Source organism: Pseudozyma flocculosa (assembly GCF_000417875.1).
Source record: "Pseudozyma flocculosa PF-1 unplaced genomic scaffold scaffold00002, whole genome shotgun sequence".
Classification (NCBI taxonomy): domain Eukaryota; kingdom Fungi; phylum Basidiomycota; class Ustilaginomycetes; order Ustilaginales; family Ustilaginaceae; genus Pseudozyma; species Pseudozyma flocculosa.
The window spans coordinates 658,424-678,158 of NW_006920870.1; the positions used below are offsets into that span (position 1 = coordinate 658,424).

General features: G+C 65.3%; 4 protein-coding genes across 4 annotated transcripts in view; 2 read left to right on the forward strand and 2 right to left on the reverse strand.

Annotated features, from left to right (window-relative positions):
- Positions 1 to 5,714: 5,714 nt before the first annotated feature.
- On the forward strand, positions 5,715 to 7,768 carry PFL1_00877 (uncharacterized protein; the record flags this gene model as incomplete). Its single annotated transcript, XM_007878378.1, has 3 exons — positions 5,715 to 6,548; positions 6,680 to 6,817; positions 6,932 to 7,768. The coding sequence occupies 3 exons, from the start codon at positions 5,715 to 5,717 to the stop codon at positions 7,766 to 7,768; spliced, it is 1,809 nt and encodes a 602-aa protein (XP_007876569.1).
- A 1,950-nt stretch (positions 7,769 to 9,718) lies between these two features.
- Positions 9,719 to 11,880, reverse strand: PFL1_00878 (uncharacterized protein; the record flags this gene model as incomplete). Its single annotated transcript, XM_007878379.1, has 2 exons — positions 9,719 to 11,673; positions 11,811 to 11,880. The coding sequence occupies 2 exons, from the start codon at positions 11,878 to 11,880 to the stop codon at positions 9,719 to 9,721; spliced, it is 2,025 nt and encodes a 674-aa protein (XP_007876570.1).
- A 1,010-nt stretch (positions 11,881 to 12,890) lies between these two features.
- PFL1_00879 (uncharacterized protein) lies at positions 12,891 to 15,215 on the reverse strand (the record flags this gene model as incomplete). Its single annotated transcript, XM_007878380.1, has 1 exon — positions 12,891 to 15,215. The coding sequence occupies one exon, from the start codon at positions 15,213 to 15,215 to the stop codon at positions 12,891 to 12,893; it is 2,325 nt and encodes a 774-aa protein (XP_007876571.1).
- Positions 15,216 to 19,208: 3,993 nt separating this feature from the next.
- Positions 19,209 to 19,735, forward strand: part of PFL1_00880 (uncharacterized protein) — a gene marked incomplete at both ends in the record, with an annotated part of 1,954 nt that continues 1,427 nt past the window's right edge. Inside the window, 2 exons of the mRNA XM_007878381.1 lie at positions 19,209 to 19,256; positions 19,383 to 19,696. Of these exons, the coding sequence (XP_007876572.1) occupies positions 19,209 to 19,256; positions 19,383 to 19,696 (362 nt within the window). The remainder of the gene's footprint in view (positions 19,257 to 19,382; positions 19,697 to 19,735) is intronic.

The following is a 19,735-nucleotide window of genomic DNA, read 5'->3' on the forward strand; positions in this document are numbered from 1 at the left end:
CCCGTACCCGACCGGCCGACGTGTCGTCCGTTCGTACGGCCGAACGAACGGACGAGTCGTCGTTGTCGAACCAAACGACGCGCCGACGCGTGTCCCCCCCCCCCCCCCCCCCTTTTTTTTTTTTTCTCTGCGAGAGAGAAATTTACCCTTGTCGACCAGAGACCGGGCCCGGCACCCTTGCCCGCGCCGACAAAGTTAGCGTGGGAGCGTAGCGGGTGCCAGGGCCAAAGGGTCATGAAGGAGAAAAAATCCCCCTCGCCGGCTCGTGCCTGTGCTTGGCCATTCGATTTCCTTGCGTCTTGCTTCCGACTGGGAACAGGGATCCGCGTCTCGAGTGCTATCATGGCTCTCTGAACGACAAGGCAGCGCACACTTGCATGCCAGCACGATGACGACGGCCTGATACAGTACTTATACGGCCTCTCTTGTCCTCGACGGGGCCGACAAAAATGACGGGACGGAAAGGGCCGAGGTAGCCACGCACCGGAGCCGGGCCTCGGCTGGCATCCGGTTCGGTTCCAGGCTAGCAGATGTAGGTTTTCGATCCGTGCAGGCACGGGTCCCTGGCACGCCACCAAATCCAAGGTGGCGGCGTCCCGTCGAGCCTACCGGCTTCCTGGGTCGATCTGTTGCATATCCGTGCGTGCGCGTTTTTGTCCAGGAGGCAGGAAGGCAGGCAGGCAGGCAGGGGAGGCTGCAGCAGGCAGGCTGGCGGCCCAGCGGCGAACCCTGGCCTGGTCTGGTCCGCCCAGACTCCGGTCCGTTGCTCGTTCTCCGCTCCCGTGGTTGTTGTCGTCGCCGCAGTCGTTGTCGTACACGCCGTCGTACGTCGTGGGCGAGCGGGCGGAAGGGCGGAGCGGGCGGCGGTGGTGCAAAGCCGCCGCTCGCACCCACGGCCCCTAGCATGCGGCTGCTGTCGTGGTCACCTACACCTTCCTTAGCCTGCGCTTGTTGCTTCCTCTTCATGCGCGCATCCTCGTACGTAGGCCCCCTGCCCTTGCTTGTTGCTTGCTCACGCCTCACTCGATCTGAAGCCAGCCTTCCTTGCTTTGTCGCCCCTGCATCGGGAAGGGCCCGGCGGACCTGAGGTGCTTTGTCCTTCCTAGGCAGGCAGGCAGGCAGGCAGGCAGGCAAGGCAGGTCAACGTCAAGCCGCTGATCGCGTCGGTCATCTCAGCCTGCCGGCCACTCGGTGGCCGACTCCGATTGACGCCACGCTGGCCACCCTGTCCGTCGGATTGGCCGACCTTTCTCGTTTGCAAACCTCGGGCGGAGACGGGTCCGATCCGAAAGGCGTCGTTCGGCGAAGGCGACCCTCCGCCGCCCGCGTCGGATCTGTCTGAGCCCAGCGGACATCGGGCGACGTCGTATCGTTGCGCCCCATTGTCCTCCAGCACAGCAGCTCACGGCAAGTTCGGCCAATTCCATCTGCGATCGTGTGCGGCGGGGTCATCGACATGCGTGCGAGGTGACAAGCAAGGACGACGTACGTCTGGCCTGACTGGTTGGCTCTCGGCTCGGATCGAGGCGGACGGACGGGCAAGGCAAGCAGGCAGGCGGGGTAGCTGGCAGGACAACGGGCGACATCGAGCAAAATCTTGACAACGCCCCCGATGTAAGCGGGCGAGCTTGTCGGGACGCCCGCATACCAGCTGTCGCCACCGCAGCTCTTACCACGACCAGATGGAGCGGCGTGTGTACCTACACCCTGGCTTTCTTGGCTGCAAGCCTGATTGGGATCTGTGCAGCGCTGAACAGGGTCCTTGTGCTCATCATCATACTCACCGGCCTGTACATCGATATGGTCAATACGTGCCAACGTGAGTCATGTTCAACATGCTCTGTAAAGAGGTGCAAGCAGGGGCCGCGTCGGCTGATGATGTTCAGTGTACGAGTGAGGGGGACATGGGGACGGCGCTGGCTCGGTCCGACTCGCTCGCAGCCCAGCTTGGCGGTCTTCCGTTACGGTCAGCCGTTTGATCGGGATACAAGCGCCGCCCAACTGGTAACTAACCCCGGGGGCGGCGCAAGTAGGCCCTGTGCAGATCCATATTGTACACCTCTTGCTTTGCCTGCACGTCGTCGAAACCTCGGAGGCGGCCCGAAACGCACTACACACTTTCGAGGCCAAGCGCAAGAGACGACACACCGTCTAGTACACAGAACGGAGTACCGGGCAGCGGATTGCCTCTTGCTACCGTAGCGGTTGCTGCTAGCTAGAGCTGGCTCAGGGCTCGGATCCATGGTACGACCGCCTCGTTCTCAAGGCCACCGACTCGCTCGCGCAGAGCTGCTCGCCGTTCAGCGCGCCCGCTTCTTTCCCAGCGTACCTACTTCAGAGTGGCGGGCCCGGCTCGGTTCGGGCTTCTTGTCCATGCGCGGGCGCTTTGGCTGATGCGCGGTGCAGGTGGCAAACCATGACACCGGCCGAAAGCTTGTTCGGGCAGGCTGGGCTAGGCCATGATATGGCGGTGGGGGCGGCGACGAAGGAGGAAGGTGTCCAGCTCAGGCAGCAGCAGCAAACGCTGCTTGCTTGCTTGTCCTGCCACCGCCCGAGAGCCGCCCGACCATCTGGCTGGGCAGAGTACGCCGACGAGGAGCGAGCGAGGAGCCAGGCACCCTCCCCCTGCATGAGGACGAGGGGCGGAAGACGAGGCGGGCCACAATATGAGTTGCTGGCCGCCGCCGAGGGAAGGCCGTCGATCCGTGGTCTGCTTGCTTGCGCTTCGTGGATGAGAGTGGGCGGGTCCAACCTTAAGTTCGGCTCGGCCCGCTTCCGGGGGTCTAGCCGGAAACCAAGGCAGGTAGGCTGGCTCTGCTTTCCTGGATGGGGGGGGGGGGGGGGGGCGGGCTTGCTTGATCGTCCGCGCTTGCTCTCACGCTCACTCACCTGAACCCTAGCCTTGCCCGGCCTTGCTTGCCTGGCCTTGCCTGGCCAACCTCGCCTCGCTATGAACCTGGTGGCTTCAGGCAACCACCCAGGACTGAGGGCCGGGGGCCAAACAAGCCTGCCTGCCTGCCTGCCTGCCTGCCTGCCTGCCTGCCTGCTTTTGGAGGGTGCGGGCCCACGCCGCTGCACCGACGAGGGGCCTGCCTGCCTATGGCTGCTGCTGCTTTGGTTGCGAAGCAAGCAAGCTGAGCTTCAGCTGCCTTGTTGGCTGGCTTGGCTTGGCTTGGCTGGGCCTGACCTGCTGGCCTGGTTTGCCCTACCTTGGCCGACGATGAGGGTCCAACGCAACACACCAGGCAGCCGGAAGACCTCCATCCAGCTGGCTGCCCCTACGCTAGGTGCCTACTCAAGGTTCCATCGTAGTCGCCGCCTTGGCTCGCCTGCCCCTCTGTGTGCTGCTGCTGCTGCTGCTGCTGCTGCTGCCGCTGCCTCGGTGGCCGTCGTTGGGCCCAGGTGTAGATCGAGGGGGTTGTGCATGCTTCTGAAATACCAGGGTGCCGCTGCTGCTGCCTGCGCCACGGAATCGCACCTGCCTGCTTCCAGGACGCCGTCACCGTCACCCTCATCCTCGTCCTAGCCTCGTCCTGCTGCCGCTGCCGCTGCCGCCGCCGCCGCCGCCGCCGCCGCCGCCGCCTCTTGTTTCGAGCCAGGGTCCTCCTCTCCCCATCATCTCGTCCTTGTCACCAGCCTTCTCCCTTCCATCAACCACAGCACGCGCACGCACCTTCCTTGCCTTCATCGACCCCTTTAACCTCTTCCTTGGCCTCTTACCCCGCCCCTCGTCGGAGACACCATCAACTGCTTCGAGCTCCGTCGACCGCCGCCTTCTCCTTTCTACACCATCGCCGTCCTGCTCGCACATATCGCCAGCCTTCCCCCCGGACGCAAAGGAGCCATCGTTGGACTTTGCCCTTCTTTTACCAGTCAACATCGACCATTCCTTCGGGACCCACTTCCGCAATCACTTCGGCAGCCGCACCCGTCGCTTTCATCGAGCCTGCCCCCTCCTACGAGCGTCCTTGACATTCAGCTCCTCAGCTATACACACATCGTCCACCTTCGATCCCAGCCCGACTCCGGCAGAGACCATCCTCGAACGCTGTGAAGCGGCTCTTTCGCTGCGTTACTAGCTACCAACAGCTCGTGCCGACTCCGTCCGCCCTCTTCGTCACTCGAGCCCTTCCCAGACCAAAGCTCCTGTCGTATCCTCTCGCCCTCTCTCTCGATTCGAGGCCCGTCGACGCAACGCCTGACCCCTTTTAGGACTGAGCTCCCGCAGCACGTCAAAGTGGATCCCCCACGCAGATACACGGCCGCCTGCATTGCCCGTCCACCTTCCTTCCTCTCGCGTCTGCGGATAGACAACAGGCGTCCGAGACAAGTCGAGCCGTCAAACCCTTGACCACCTGGTGAGTAGCGCAAGGTCGTCGATGTCAGGATCGCGAGGTGCGGCCGATTGGGGCTGCCCTTTCTGACATGCCGACGCCCTAAATGCTTCTTGTCGTCGTCGTCCCCCGCAGGTCGAGGCCATTCCGCCGAGTCTCTAACGTCTTTCATCGAGCCTCGTAGCTCGAGTCTTGTCGACTTCAACCGCCCACCTTCAGCTCGGGAAACACCTGGTCAGGTCACACATCCACCCTTTGATCCGAAACCGCCGATCATCGGCCGTCCATGCCCCGACGGACCGCAAGGAATTGAATCGCTCGGTCTGTATGACACCCACCATCGAAGCAAGAAGTTTCGGGTCTCCTGCATTCGAGTACGGCAACTCGCACAGCTTCCGCTACGGCCCGCACCCGCTCTTGCTGTCGGACCCAAGGCAGTCGGGCAGTGTCCTGCCTTACAAGGCATCCGAAGCACTTGTCTCGGACATCGGACGAAGCGACGGTCCGTCGAGTGACCTGCGACAGAGCCCTGTGTCTATGGTATCGACATATACCTCGCAGCGCCGTGGCGATGACCGGCTCGCTGCCGAGCCTTACGGCCGCGACGAGGTACCCTTCAAGTCACTGACGGCGCGTCGCTCCTCGTGGGACGATGATGACATGCACGGATCCGCCTACGGCCACGGCCAGGCGTCGTCTTTGAGGACAGCATTGGTGAACAAGGCAAGGGTTGACCGTCACGATGAGCAGGGTCTTGGACGGAGCGAGGCGCCGATGCAAAGCGGCCTCCTGGTGGACGCCGACCGACATGAAGGATCTCGCGGCAATTCGCCCTCCAACCCAACCCGCGACGGTCACGAGAGCCTTCGGCGTGTCGAAAGCGGGGCTGGCGCACCACAACTGCCGTGGGCGACAGCCCGAGGTCGGTCGGTGTCGCTGTCGAACCCAGGTGCCAAGATCACATTGCCACCGATCTCGTCCCTCACTTCGGGGCTGCGCTCGGCCGGACCAGACCCAGTCCAGGACCACTTTAGAGATCCTCGCCCCCGGCACGCCCCCGCAGACTACTCGATCCGGCAGCAGACCTCGTCCTCCCACCTTGCACCCAGCGAGCAGCACGATCTGCAACGGGGACTTCCAGGCAGCCTTCAGCCAACCTTGACACGACAACTCAGCCAGCCGAGCCATGGAGAGCAGCCTCCTTCGCGAGGATCTGCCTCGGAAGACCTGGACGACGACCGGCTGTTGGGGTCCGCCACATCTTCCCACCTCGGGCCGGATCGCGGTCAACGTGCATCGTCGAAGTCGATCTCGCCCTATGCTCGGCCTCGTAGCATCACTGGCTCGGCGGCATCGCTCGGCATCCGGCGCAGCGATACCATGCTGCACCAGAACTACAGCGCTTCTCAGACTGGCTTTGTGGGCCGCGAACGACTCCTTGCGGAGCCCGCCCCACCTCGGGACCAGGTGACGGACTTTGAGAGGCTATTCGCGGGGCTCAAGGTCGTCCAGGACGTCAACCGACGCCACCACCTGCCTACGACAGCAGAACAGCTGCCCATGGACCTGGACGCCAGGCACGATCACGAGCTCCTCGTCCAGCACATCCGAGCCGAGCTCCACACGCTGCAGTCCTTCTCCCCCAGCCGGGCTGAGCTCGTCGCCGCTGACCTTGGCTTCGAGCTCGAGTCTCGAGGTCCGGCGTCGACCTTGACCCCGCATTCGCAGCAGCAATATCTGTCCCGCGATCCGAGAGGCATGGTGGCCCAACCTCCGGCAGCGAGGACAGGCTCCGATCTCGAGCACCCGTACTGGTCTGCGCCCGCGCTGCACGAGGGACCGAGCGATGCGATGCCGCACCACCGGCCGTCGATGATCAGGACGGCGTCCAACCCTTCACCGGCCGGCCAGCATTCGCCTCCGCTGGGTTTCGCCAGCGTCGAGTCCTCGTTCAGGGCCGGGCCCACGGCCATCCGAGGCCCTCCCTACGGCCACGAGGACCGCTCTCACCTGCTGAGCATCGCCGTGAATGCTCAAGATGCGCCTTCAGTGCTGCTACAGGGCGGCAGGCCGATCCACGACCGGGCTGGTCCCTCGGCCTATCCCTTTTCCGCCTCGCAGGCAGCCATGCACGGCGCACTGCTTCCTCCTGACGAGCGACACCAGCAGCAGCTAGAACTCTTGGATCGGCGCCGCCTCGCAGGCAAGGGCATGGTGAGTGACGATCCTGGCAGCACCGCATTGCTCGCGTCGCTCCTTGGTCGGCTCGATGGTGTCGTCACGACAGTCGACTGACACCATGGCGTTTTTTTTTTGTTCTGCCACACCTTGCGATCCGCCTACAGCGTCGAGTTCGAAAGCGGAAGAACGAGCACCACCAAGAGTGCCTCGGGTGCCAGGCCAAGGAGACGCCCGAGTGGCGCAAGGGCCCTATGGGCCCGAGAACCCTTTGCAATGCCTGCGGCCTCCTTTACGCGAAGCTGGTGAGCATCGAGATGGGCTCCGCGCACGTTGCGGCCCGCCGACCCTCGATCTCCTCCTGACCCAACCCTTTGCCTCCGTGATGCCCTTGATGCTCTCACTTCCGCGCCCTGAAGAGCCGACGCAAGCAGCAGGAGGCCGAGGCTGCAGCGCGGGCGAGCGGCAAGAATCCGGAAGACGTCAAGCTAGAGATGGAGGAGTCTCCCAGCGACAAGCAGGCGAGCCTGGAAGCGCTGCGCGCCGAGCTCAGCCTCGCCAACGGCCTGAGAAACCGCTCCGGCTCCGGCTCGTACCCGATCGCCTATCAGGCTGAGGCGGCCTGCTTCGGCCCGCGACCCCACTCGACCGATCCACGCGGACCGCAGCACTTTGCGCCGTACCCGCCACCGTCGATGCGCGTGCACACGAGGGCCTACTCGCCCTCGAACCTCCCGAGCCACCAGCACCAGCACCAGCACCAGCACCAGCACCAGCACCAGCACCAGCAACAGCAGCACCAACTTCCGCCTCCGCCCCAGTCGGCGATGTTGCCGGGCTTTGGCGCCGGCCCTGGACCGCTGCGCCAGCACGGCCCGCTCTCGCACACCCCACCGCATCTGCAGAACCGCGGACGGGCTCATACCCTCAGCCACCCGGCCGCGCGCCCGAGTCTGCTGAACCCACTCCACGAGGTGCGACAGCGCTACCATGCCGACGACGAAGACGTCCACGCCCGTCCTCCGACCCACCTTCAGCCTTCCACCTTTCGCAGCGATCCCCGCGCTCTCATCAGCCGCGAGGAAGAGCACCACCAGCAGCGGCAATACGAGCGCAGGTCCCCCTCGACCTACCCTCGCCCCGCCGCCGGAAGGGAGGACAAATACCTCAGCAGCAGCGTCCGACGCGAGGGCATGTCGCGATCGCCACGCGGATGGGAGAGCCGCGATGCCGCCCTCGAGCCGCACCGACGCTAGCTCGACGAGCGCAGACCACGCCGGCAACTAGGCCCCATTCCCAGATTACCCTTTCAGCCCTTTCTTGTCCTCAATCGCCTGTAACCCTTCCTCTCTCCCCGCAAGATACCCCCGCTGTCCTCCAGCTCAGCAGCAACCCATCGAACGCCTCGACATCGCACAGTCGGTCTCGCCGCCAGTCCAACAACCTCTCGCGCGCCGCTCGGGTCGTCCACTGGCAGCCAGCATCGCAATGCGGCGTCCTGTCGGTCTGCCCGGGGCGCCTCAGTTGGTCGTGGCAGCCAGCCCAGCCCACATTTCGGACCTCGTCTCCCCCTTTTGGTCGCTTTGAGCAGTACTTTCCGTCCCGTCCTCAGCAAGCACCTTCTGTCCCCTTTCTAGCCCACGCAACTCAGCATGTCCCCGTCGTCCTTTCCGTCTGTGCATCCCACGAGATCTTCCCTTGAGCTCGGGGCGGGCGCGTTTTCGCATCCATGCATCGAAACACCGTCGGGACCACCTGCATGTGGGCTGCCGCCGTGGCTCGCTCGATCGATCGAACAGGTGCACACACAGAGAGAGGGGGTGTGCACGTCGATTTGCACGCCACACGGAGAGAAAGAGGTTGGAAACGGTATGTACAGACGAAGAGGGAAGAGGAGGGGGGAGAGCATGGCTCGGCTAGATTACACACGATTCAGGGGGTTGAGGCACGACGAGGGCCAGCCGGAGTGAGGAAAGACGAGGCCGCGGAAGGGGGGGCAGAGACGACCTCGACTCGCGCTGGCGATCGACTCGACGTGGATCGATTATCACGAACATTTCACCGGAAAGGACGAGGGGGGTGTGATGTGGTGTGGGAGGTGGGGGATGGGGACGGCAAGGATCGCGAATGCGGTGCGCGAGGGACGGGAGGTGGTGGCGGGCGGCAGAGGGAGAGGGATGGGCAGGGAGAGGGGACGGACGCGCGATGCGTCGAACACCTCGATGGTCCAATGAAGGAGTCGAGGTACCGTCCGAATGGCGGTGCATCGCTGCCCAACCCTCTCTTCACCCTTGCCCGCCTTCCCATCCTCGGCTTTTGGAGTCGGGTTGCAGCCCGCGAGACTTGACGCGCCGTCGAAGGGTGGGGGGGTATCGTCGTTGATGTGGTGGATGAAGGGGAAAACACTGTCCTGGAAACTTGGGAGAGGAACGCAACGGTATCGCGCGGCGCGTGCTCGATCGGTCAAAGGCCGTGATGATGTCGGCGCAGCCAGCCCTTGGGTTGGGTTGCGCTCTCGCGCTCGCCAGACTTGAAACGACCAGCCGGGACGGAATGTGCCGGCCGCTCGAGCCCACGAACGACGGTGACTTGGGAAAGATGCATGGAAGGGGGGAGCACGCCCGCGAGACTTTGCATGGATGGTGGTATCTTGTAGCTTGATGAGGGGGAATTTGACCGGAAGAAAAAACAGACTCTCTAGTGGGTTGCGATTTTGTTGTTGACGAGACCTTGTGAGACCAACGGGAAGATGGGATCGAAATCGCCTAGAGTCTTTTTCTTCTGCGTGACAGGAACCCGGGCCGCCGATGACTCGGTGGTGTCGTCGACACCCGATGCTGGATCAAGCTTGTAGAGACCGGACCATGCTGGATGCTTGTTGCCTTGCTTGTGGGACCAGGAAAGCGTATGGAGGGGAAGAGAGAGAAGCGGCCGTCGGCCGGTGATGGAAGTGAAATGTCCGCTGCAATTGGGTTCGGGAAGCTCGTGTGCGGCGCCTAGCGGCGAGCCGCCCGGCTCGGCGGGCTTAGCTCAAGGGTCCGGCGGGCGGTGAAAGACGTGTCGGTGCCGAGAAGGGAACTTGGAGAGGATCGGAGGCCGGAGACGGAGGCGAAAGCGGTACGACAGCGTTTGGCTGTCGTCAGGAGGCGGCGCACAAGGGCAAGCTGCCACTCGTGCGAACGACGAGGCACCGAGGCGAGGCGAAATTACCACCACGACGGGCCGTTGGAGCCGCCGTAGCTGCCGCCCTGCGAGGCGGGCGGGGGGCCGCCGTATCCGCCAGCGGCGGGGGCAGGGGCGCCGAAGCCTCCACCGTAGCCGCCGCCGTATCCTCCGCCGCCGTAGCCTCCGCCGCCACCACCGAAGCCGCCGCCGAAGCCGCCGCGACCGGCACCGCCGCCGAAGCTGCTACCTCCGGAGCGGGCGTCACGGTTGCCGAACGACGAGCCTCCGCGTCCGCGGCCGCGTCCTCGGCCGCCACGTCCTCCTCCGCTGCCAAAGGTGCTCTCGCGGGCGACGGCCTCGAGCCACGTGGGGATCTCCTGGTTGGCCTCCTTGAGCAGCTCGAGGAGGTCGCGGACGATGTTCTTGTTGCCGCGGTTGAAGAAGGCGGTGGCATGACCGGTGTTACCGGCACGACCCGTTCGGCCGATACGGTGGACGTAGTCGTCGACGTCCGAGGGCAGGTCGTAGTTGACGACGTGGGTGACATTGGGGATGTCGAGACCACGGGCGGCAACGGCGGTAGCGACCATGATCGGCGTGCGTCCGCCACGGAACAGCTCGAGGGCGCGCTCGCGCTCGCGCTGGGTGCGGTCGCCGTGGATCGAGGTGGCGGCGATGTTGGAGCGGAGCAGGAAGTCGCTCAGCATGTCGGCCATGCGCTTGGTCTCGACAAAGATGAGCGTCAGACCGCCCGTCGGCATCGACGCCAGCACGTCGAGCAGCACCGACCGCTTGTCCTCGTCCTCGACGTACTCGATCTTCTGCGTGATGTTCTCCGACGTGGAGCCGACACGGCCGACCGAGAGGAAGACGTACTCCTTGAGGAAATCCTTGGCCAGAAGCTGGATGTCGCGCGGGAACGTCGCCGAGAACATGAGCGTCTGGCGGTCCATGACGCCGGGCATATCCTCGCCCTCGACAATCCGGCGGATTTGGGGCTCGAAACCCATGTCGAGCATGCGATCGGCCTCGTCGAGGACGAGGAAGCGGACGTTGCTGAGGCTGATGCGGCCTCGCTCCATCAGGTCGACGAGACGGCCGGGGGTGGCGGAGAGGAGGTCGCAGCCACGCTCGATCTGGCGCAGCTGGGAGCCGATGTCGGCACCGCCGTAGACGACGGCGGGCTTGACCCAGGAGCGGTAGGTGAACTTGCGGGCCTCGTCATGGATCTGCGAGACGAGCTCACGGGTCGGGGCGAGGATGAGGGTGCTGGGGAAGGCCTTCCTCCTGCCGAAGCCGCCCTGGGCAGCCTCCGGAGGCGGCGGCGGCGGGCCGTGGGTGAAGAGCGCCGAGAGGATGGGGAACAGGAAACCACCCGTCTTGCCGGAACCGGTCTGGGCACAGCCCATGAGGTCACGGCCGAGCTCGACAATGGGGATCGAGTACTTCTGGACGGGCGTGGGGTGCGTGTAGCGGGCGAGCTTGATGTTGTCGAGCAGGTGCGGGTCAATCGGCGGGCTGGTGAACTCGGTGACGGGCTCCGGGCAGTCGCGGCCGGTGGCCTCGACGGGGATGTCGCCGTACTTGTCAAAGTTGATGCCGGTGCTCTGATAAGAGCCGTCGCCGTCCTCGCCGAAGAGCTCCTTCTGAATGCGCGGGTTGGGCGCGCCAATGATGTGCTGGCCGTCCTTCCACGTGCCGAAACCATCGCTGCGGGGGCCGGAGCTGTATCCGCCACCGCGGCCGCCGCCGTAGCCGCCAGCGCCCTGCGTGTCCCAGCCGCTGCCGCCGCGGGGAGGGCCGCGGTTGAAGCCACTGTTGAAGGCGGCGGGCGCGGCCGGAGGCGGCGCAACGTCGGCGGCGCCACCGTTGACGGGGGGCTTGGGGCTAAAGGCGGGCGCGTTCGAGTTCATGCCGCCAGCACTGCGGAGGTGAGGAGGCACGTATGCCTTGCGGGGCGGGCCGCCAGCGGCGCCGTTCTGGACGGACATGTTGGCTACAAGGGAGGGAGAGGGACAAGCATTGCAAAGTGTGAGCAACAACGTTTTCACAGCGCCACCACATCGACACCGACATTGTCGTCGCCCCTGCGGACGATCCGCAGCAGGGCCGCCGAAAATTGTCATCACTCACCGAACCTGGACTCGAGACCTGCGGCGCCAGCACCGTTCTGCTGCTGGTGAGCGTTGTTTTCGTAGGTCATGATGAAAGGGGGAGGATGGATGATGGGGGGGGGGAAAAGGAGGGGGGGATGGATGTGGTGGGGAGGCAAGATGAAGCTGGGGTGGCGTCGAGTGGCCAAAGTAGGCAGGCCGCGTCCAGCGAGCGTGCCCAGCAGGCCCAGCCTGCCAAAGTTTGGCGCGGCGCTGAGCCTGTCAGAGAGGCCACCAGGTCGCCTCTCTCACGCGGGCAGACAGTCGGCCAGCGGGGCGCTGCGCTGCGCAGGGCAGGGTTGGCCGGCCTGCCAGAGCAAAGGGGGCGCGCGCCCTTGACGCAGGCTCGGTTTGGCAGGCCAGCCAGCTCCACGACAAAGGAGCGCGCCAGACGGACAGGCCGTTGAGAGTTTTTCGCTGGTTGCCCCTTGCCTTGAAAGGCCAGGCATCAGACCCCTGACCCTCGCGCCCCTCTGGTCCACCGCCTGGCTTGAAGAAAAATTCGACACGCTCCGAGGGGGAAAAAATTTCGTCAGCTCAGCCGCCACCGCAACCGAGCAAGGGATCGGACCCGATGCCTGCCTGCAGGTGGGTCAGCCAGCCAGCCCAGAGCCAGCCACAGCCAAGGCCGCTCCGGTACGCCCGACGCCACCCATGCCACACCTGGCAGGCCTAGTGCTGAGCCTGTTTGCCCTGTCGCGCAGCTGGGCCGTTTCTCTCCGTCATCCTGGCCATACGCACCGCTCCCGAGAAGCAAGCCAGGAGCGACAGACGATTGAGACGAGGAACGCGATGCGATTGTACAGACCTGAAGCGGGAGCCATTGAAGACGAGGCGAGGCGAGGCGATTATGATGAGAAGAGGCGGCGGAAACGATGCTATGTAAGGGAAAGGAAAGCCGGTGACGAGGGAAGAAGGGTAAGGCGAAACGGAAAGCCGCAGGGAGGGGCGCTTGTAGGAAGCGGCGCGGGGCCGTTGTAAGGTGTGAAGCCCCGACGAGACAAGAGGGGCCAAGGCGTCGCCCGAACGTCGATGTAGCATCCTCTGGCAGCGCGCGTGATCAACCGACGAGGTCGTACTCGCTGCCGCTCTCGTAGAACTCGCACGAGACCGGGCTGTCGTAGCCACCATACGAGCTGGGCCCTGGGAACGACGGGGGAGACGGCGAAGGGCTCGAAGAGGGCGGCGTCCACGAGCTCGGCATGTTTGCCGGGCGGAGCGGCGACGACGGCGACGGCGACGACACCGTGCCGCCTCGCGACGTGGCCGCGGGCAAGCTGGCAGGACCAGGTGCACGTCCCCGCGACTCAACGGTGGATGCACCGGCGCCGCCGACTCGCAGCGAAGCTGTCGTCGGCCCGCCAATGCTCGGGCGGCGCCACGCGTCTCTGCCAGCCTTGTTGGCATGGTCCACGTCGAGCGGCGAGGGCGGCGGCGAGGGCGCCGTCTGTGTCAGCGTGGGGATGACCGAAGTGCGCCTGTCGAGCTGGGTCGGAGGCTCGGTGAGCAGCGATCGGAATGCCCTCTCCTCGCTTGGCGTCCGCGAGATGGGGGGAGCGGAGCTGCTCCTGGGCGATGCGGAGCGGCTCGCTGGCTGAGGCAGCCCTGGCAGAGGAGGAGGCGGTGCCTGGCCGAACTTGGCCCGGACCGAGTCGCAATCGTACTGCGCCGACCTCGCCGGCCGGTTGAACCTGGGCAGCTGCTTCTGCCGCTCCTTTTCGCGCTCGCGCTCCTTCTGCAGCCTGATGCGCGCCGCCGTGGTCATGTGCGCCATCCCGGACGGGCCGGTCTCGGCCGCGCCGATCGAGCCGCGATGGGATGCGGCGCTCAGTGCGGCGATGCCAGCATTGTGGGCGGCATCGCTCAGCGCGCGGTCGACGTCGTTGGTGTCGGCGCGGCTCTCTGGCGGTGGAGCCTTGCAGGCGGCGTCGGCGGCCCACTTGGCCTCGAGCAGGCCCATCTCCATCTTCATCGTCCTGAGCTCCTCGACGTCCTCGGGGCTGAGCTTGTTGTTGATCGGGCAGCTTTTGCGGTCGTACTCGACGGGGCTGTGCGTGCGCATCTCCATCGGAGGTGCCGGACTGAACCGCACCGATCGGCCACGCACCGACTCGCGGTCGCACGACGACTCGCGCGTCGAGGCGGCGGACTGGTTCGACGAACGTCGTCGGAAGCACGGCCGCAGCCGGGCAGGCGACGAGTCGCGACGGGCGCGTGCGCCTCTCGGCGGAGACGACGGCGAAGGCGGTCGGGGGGCTGCCTCGGATGCGGTGTCGTCCAGCTGCGGGAACGTCGAGTTGTCGCGTGCCTCGCTCGAGGTGCCGTCCTTGCCTGTGGCATCGCCGTCGAGCTTGAGCGCCTTGACGGTCTCGACGCTGTCGTCCATCGCAGTGGATCCGCCAGCCTCGCCGCTGCCGTGAGACGTGTCGGCCGAGATGCAGACGCAGAGCGGCGAGGGGACGCTCGGCACCGTGTCGGAAGGGCTGATGCTGCGCGGGGCAGGCGCGGGGGGACCGGCCATCTCGCACGACCAGTCCGCCGAGCCTCCAGCAAAGGAAGGGCGAGGCATGACGGTGGTCCGGATGTCTCCGCCGCCTTCCTCGACGATCTCGGCCACCCGGCTGGCCTTGGGCTTGCGCGGGCGTCGGGCGGCGATCTTGTTGGCGTAGCTGTTGAGGTACCACTCGCTGCGCTTGCGGCGGGCATAGTCCGAGGCCGGCGATCCAGAGGCGAGCGCCTTGAGCGTTCCGGAGCGCCCGAGGTTCGCGCCGGCGCCGTGATCGTTGTCGAGGCCTCCGTTGCTCGCCCGCTCCGAGTCAGAGTCCATATCTAAGACGATGTCGGTCGAGCAAAGGCTGCTCGACTCCTCATCGCACTCGCTCACGGTCTCGAGCTCCGGCTCGAGGTCGAGGTCCTCGATGTCGGCGAGGTCGCCTCTGCGGAAACTGTTCATGCTTGAGACGCTGCTCGGACTGTCCGTCAGCCCTTCGCTCATGCTGGGGCTGGGAGGCACGCTGCAGAAGGTGTCGAACGACGAGTGGCTCTCCATGGATGCCGGTGCGAGGAGCGTCGGGTGGCGCGCAAAGCGGCTGCCGTAGCTGGTCGACACGTGGCCCATGCCCGAGCCGGAGCCGTAGTGTGCCTTGGCATCGGCCGGGCGGTGGCATTGAATGGTCATCGAGTTGGACGAGCACAGCGCGAGGCCGGCCGCCCGAGACTTTGCGTCCTCGGCTTGAGAGACGCCGAGGTCGAGCCTGTCGAGCGCAGCGGAGAGCTTGCTGTCACTATCGGGCGGCTCGAGAGTGGAGGATGTTGCGGTGCTCTCGTCGAGCGACGGCGCCGCCTGAAGGCCGGCGGTACCGTTCGTTTCGCAGGCGCTCATCATGATGCGATGCAAGGGGGTGGGGGCAGATACAGGTGCGATGATAGGGTGCGAGATGCGGAAATCGTCGGTGTCGGTTTCGTGGTACGAGCTCCGATGTGATCAAGAGCTATCGCGGGCGTCGCTGTCCATCCTAATGCTCGTCCAGAGGTGGGCGGGCGGCGGCTGGTTTGGCGAGAGTGCGAATAGGAGCTGGCAGCGGCAGCCAGGTGTCGTAGTGGTGCGACGCGTGTGCGGCGCTGTCTAGGTACGCAGGAACAAAGGTCCTTTCAAGGCAGAGCAGATGGCAGACTCGTGGCTGCTGTGTGACTGGCGAGGCGAGGCGAAGCCGCGCGAGAGACAGGGCGACGGTTGCTGGCGTAGGGAGGATCGACGGCGTCGTGGCGCGAGGCGCTGTTACTGCAAGTGAGCGGTGGAGCGGTCTGGTGTTGTCGTCTGGACGTGCGAGAGTGCGACGGGGCGGGTGCGTCTACAGGAAAGAGACGGGCGAAGTCGTATGAACCATGCAAGGCGAGACCGGTTCGTCGGGTATCGACGAACTGACGGCGCGAGTCGAGCTATACGGCGTAGTGCGATGCGACGAGGCGGCGAACTGATGCATCCCACTGCTTGTCGAGGGTCGATGAATTGGGAGGAAGAGGAGGGAGAGGTGAAGGGCAGGCGAGGTAGGATCAAGAGGGGGGATCGTAGCCAGATAACCGACGGGTCGTGGCAGGGCGTCGGCGGTGATGAAGTTGGTGGTGGTGGCTGGTGATGGTGGCAGAGCAGGGCAGGGCAGGACAGGACAGGACAGGGGGATACGGACGTGTTCCAGCCGTGGATCGTCGGGTCGATGTTTGTTGGATAAGGCGAGGGCGGCGAGGGCGGCGGGGGCGGCGAGAGCGATTTGATGCTGGCAGTCGACGGAGAGAGGCTATGGGCGGAGGGTGAAGGGTGAAGGGCGAAGGCAGGCAGGGCGAGGCTGGGATGCTGGGGGCTGGCAAGGCACGGCGGTGATGATGGGGGATGGCGTAGGGCAGGCGGCTGGGCCAGGCCTGCCAAAGCCAGGCCCAGGGTGCAGGGCACGCCTAAAACAATTTGGCGTGCGTCGGGCTGGGCGGATGTTGCGTGCGATGACGCTGGCCCGATCCAGCCCCAAATCGACGCAGCGAGGTCAGATGATGCTGAGATGCCAGGCCAGCCGGCACGATGGCGTGCCTGGGCCTCGCTGGCCCCTGAACGGCAAGCAGGCAGGCAGGCGGGCAGCCCCCCAAAATGCAAAGCAGCGTGCGTCGGCTTGGTGGTTTGAGAAGTGAGCCCGCGCGCGGGTGGCGGGGAGGCCGCCGCCGGCGACTGGTCGCCCGCCCGCCCTCTCCCCGCATCGCCCTCCTGCCCGTCTGCTACCACCCGCCCTGCTCCCGCGTTTGACATGCTGAGACCGCCGGGGTGGTAGCCGTTCCCCCTCGGTCAGGCTAGGCTGCGTAGGCGTGCGAGTCGTCGGGATGGCGGGCGCCATGGCGCTCGTTGGATGCCTGCTTTGCTCGGTCGTTCGTTATCTCGAGCCCAGGTTGGCCGTCTTGAGCTCTGATATCGCCCGGCTGTGCATCGGACCAGGGGGGTTCGGCATGACGCCGTGCCAGATAGGAGTCAGTGTGATGCGCAGGGGCAGACGAGGGGCAGACAAAGGCTAGGCCCGCCGAGTGCGGAGAAGCGCCGATAGGTGACGACGGGCAAGAGGGGCAGGCCGAGGGGAAAAGCCGTCAAAACCTTGGGCGGCCACGCCGATGGCCGAGCACATCGGTCGGCCATGACGGCGACAGGCGCCATCCGCCGCCATGCGCCCCATTATTGCTCTAGCACCTCGACAAGTGCCGGCGACGACTTGACATGGCGCACGAAATGCCTGGCCTGGCGATAACAGGCCGCCACCGCAACAAGAGCCAGATCCCAGCCAGAGGGATTGTGGCCTGCCATGCCTCGAAACGTGCAGACCGCCACGGCTCTCCGTCGACCCGGCGGTGCTTATCGCTTCGCCACCGTATCTGCAGAGCAACTCTCGCTGCCGTGTGGAGTGGAGAGAGATACACAACACAGGGCTCAGCACGACGACGACGGCGCGATAACGACGGTGCCGGTACCGGTAGCTGGAATGCGCGAGCGCCGCGATGAGACCCCCCGTGAGAACGTCTGGAGCGTTCCAGGAGCCAGGGAGCAGCATCGACAGCATACGCTCGCGAGGAGGAAGCGCCCTGTCTTCGCCAGGCCAGACCAGATCAGGACCGGCCGACCGACCACCCTCTTGACGATGGCGTACCGTGACGAGCGGACTGCGGGCAGGTGGTCGAGCCCTGGCAGCATGGTCGATGTTTGCCGACTCGTACAGGGTCCGGCTCGCATGGCGCCGGGCCACGACGGGCGCGATGGCTTGGCCAAGCCAGGCCGGGCCGACGTCGTGCGACCGTGGTCGTCGTCGATCCGAGCACCCCCAGAGAGGCAGCGCCGGACGAATACCGCACGCCTTAACTTGGCAGGCCGTCGTCGCCATCATCGCCTCCGATGCCGCTGACATCGTCGTCATCGTCTCGGCACCTCGGCGATTCGGCACGTCTCTTGCGAAGGCGGTTCAGATGGACAACGAATGCGGGTTGCACCGCCGCTCAAGGCCAGAGGGATGGCCTACGTGCGTGTACCCACCGACATCGGTGTCTTTACCGCCAACGACCAGCAGCAGGCCCTGTCATGTCTCTTTGCACCGCCTCGAAGTGATGCTCGCAGCTAGCGCTCTCGCAGAGATCTCCAGACACCGACGCTGGCGGGCGGCAGCTCGAGAAGAGGAGCGATGTCAAAGGGCTATGTTGTGTGGCGCCATCGGTATCGCCAGGCCAGCATCGCGAGCCGCCCGGCGATGGATGCTGGCAGGGGTGAGGCGAGCGACGCTGGCGGGCGAGCGGGCGAGAATTGTTGCAGATCACGTGAAATTTGGCCTCTTCGGACGCCGTGAGAATTTTTCAAAATCGATGCGGAAGCGAGCGACGGTCCCTGAGGGCGGCCTCTTGGGCCAGCGCGGGCCCGGAGTGGCGAGCGGGGCGCCTGTCAGGCTAGAGGGCCAGGGGGAGCGCTAGGCGGTGGGCCTTGCCTGGCCCAGCCCGGGCCCGCCGTCGAACGGAACGAAGGGGCAAGCGCTGGCTGGCTCGCTGGGCTGGGCGGGGGGCCGCGGGCAGCCAGAAGGCTTCTCCTCTCCCTCTCGATCTCGAATCCCGCATCGTCAAGACCACCCTCCGATATCCACCAAACCGACGGACGGACATCAGCAACAATGGCGGAATCCAGCAAGGCGATGTGAGTATACACCGTAGCGACCGATGCGACGGACCAACAGATCGACGACGGACGACACCATCCGGAAGCTCCTACGACGATTCACCACCTCGGCACGATCCGCGCTGGCATCCGACCATGACGACCGCAGATTGCGATCGCGACTGCGATCGCGACTGCAACCTCGACCGCGACCTCGACTGCGAATGCGACCACAACTGCAACAGAATCGACTCGATACGATCCGACCATAGGACGCCTGCCGTTCTCCCGGACACCCTCGCTGACCGACTCGCCACCTGTCTCCCTGCCACGTACGCCCCTACTGCGCTTTCAGTAACCCTATGAAGGTTAGTGATGACAGATTGGCGTACCGAGGACAGCCGGTTGCATCAGCGGCTTTGGAGGACATCGAGGAACGTTGGGCCTGGACGGACGGTCCGGAGGGAGGCCCACCGAGCGACAAGGGGCTCTCCTGAGACCTGGAGGACCGTCCAGGCATCGATCGGAAAGGATCGCTTGACCTGGTGGATGGCCACAGAGGTGCAAATCACTCCCGACAGGCCTCTTTGGACCGACGCAGCGCCGCCGATGCAGCCTGGCGTCGGGCGTTGACGCCAACGAAGACCGGTCAGGACGGATTGAAGACGAGGCCGCAGCGGAGGATGGGCGTTGCAGGAGGGCTCGGTGGCTCGGGAGATGGCCAAACACTTCGCCCGCACCGCGACGACGCAGCGGTCGCATCAGGTCGGCGCGGTGGAAACGGCGAACGAAGGGAGACGCCCGACCGGCGCGAGGGACGCTCCTTTCGACATCTCAAAGGGACGCCCGCTGACCTCTCTGCCTCTACGCCCCCCTCGACCACCCCTGCAGGAGCTCAAGGTCGACAAGCTCGTCATCAACATCTCCGTCGGAGAGTCCGGTGACAGGCTTACTCGTGCCACCAAGGTCCTCGAGCAGCTGACGGGTCAGACGCCCGTCACCTCCAAGGCCCGCTACACGCTCCGTGGCTTCGGTATCCGCCGTAACGAGAAGATCGCCTGCCACGTCACCATCCGCGGCCCCAAGGCCGAGGAGATCATCGAGCGCGGCCTCAAGGTCAAGGAGTACGAGCTGCGCCGCGGCAACTTCTCCGACACGGGCAACTTTGGCTTCGGCATCAACGAGCACATTGACCTCGGCATCAAGTACGACCCCGGCATCGGCATTTTCGGCATGGACTTTAT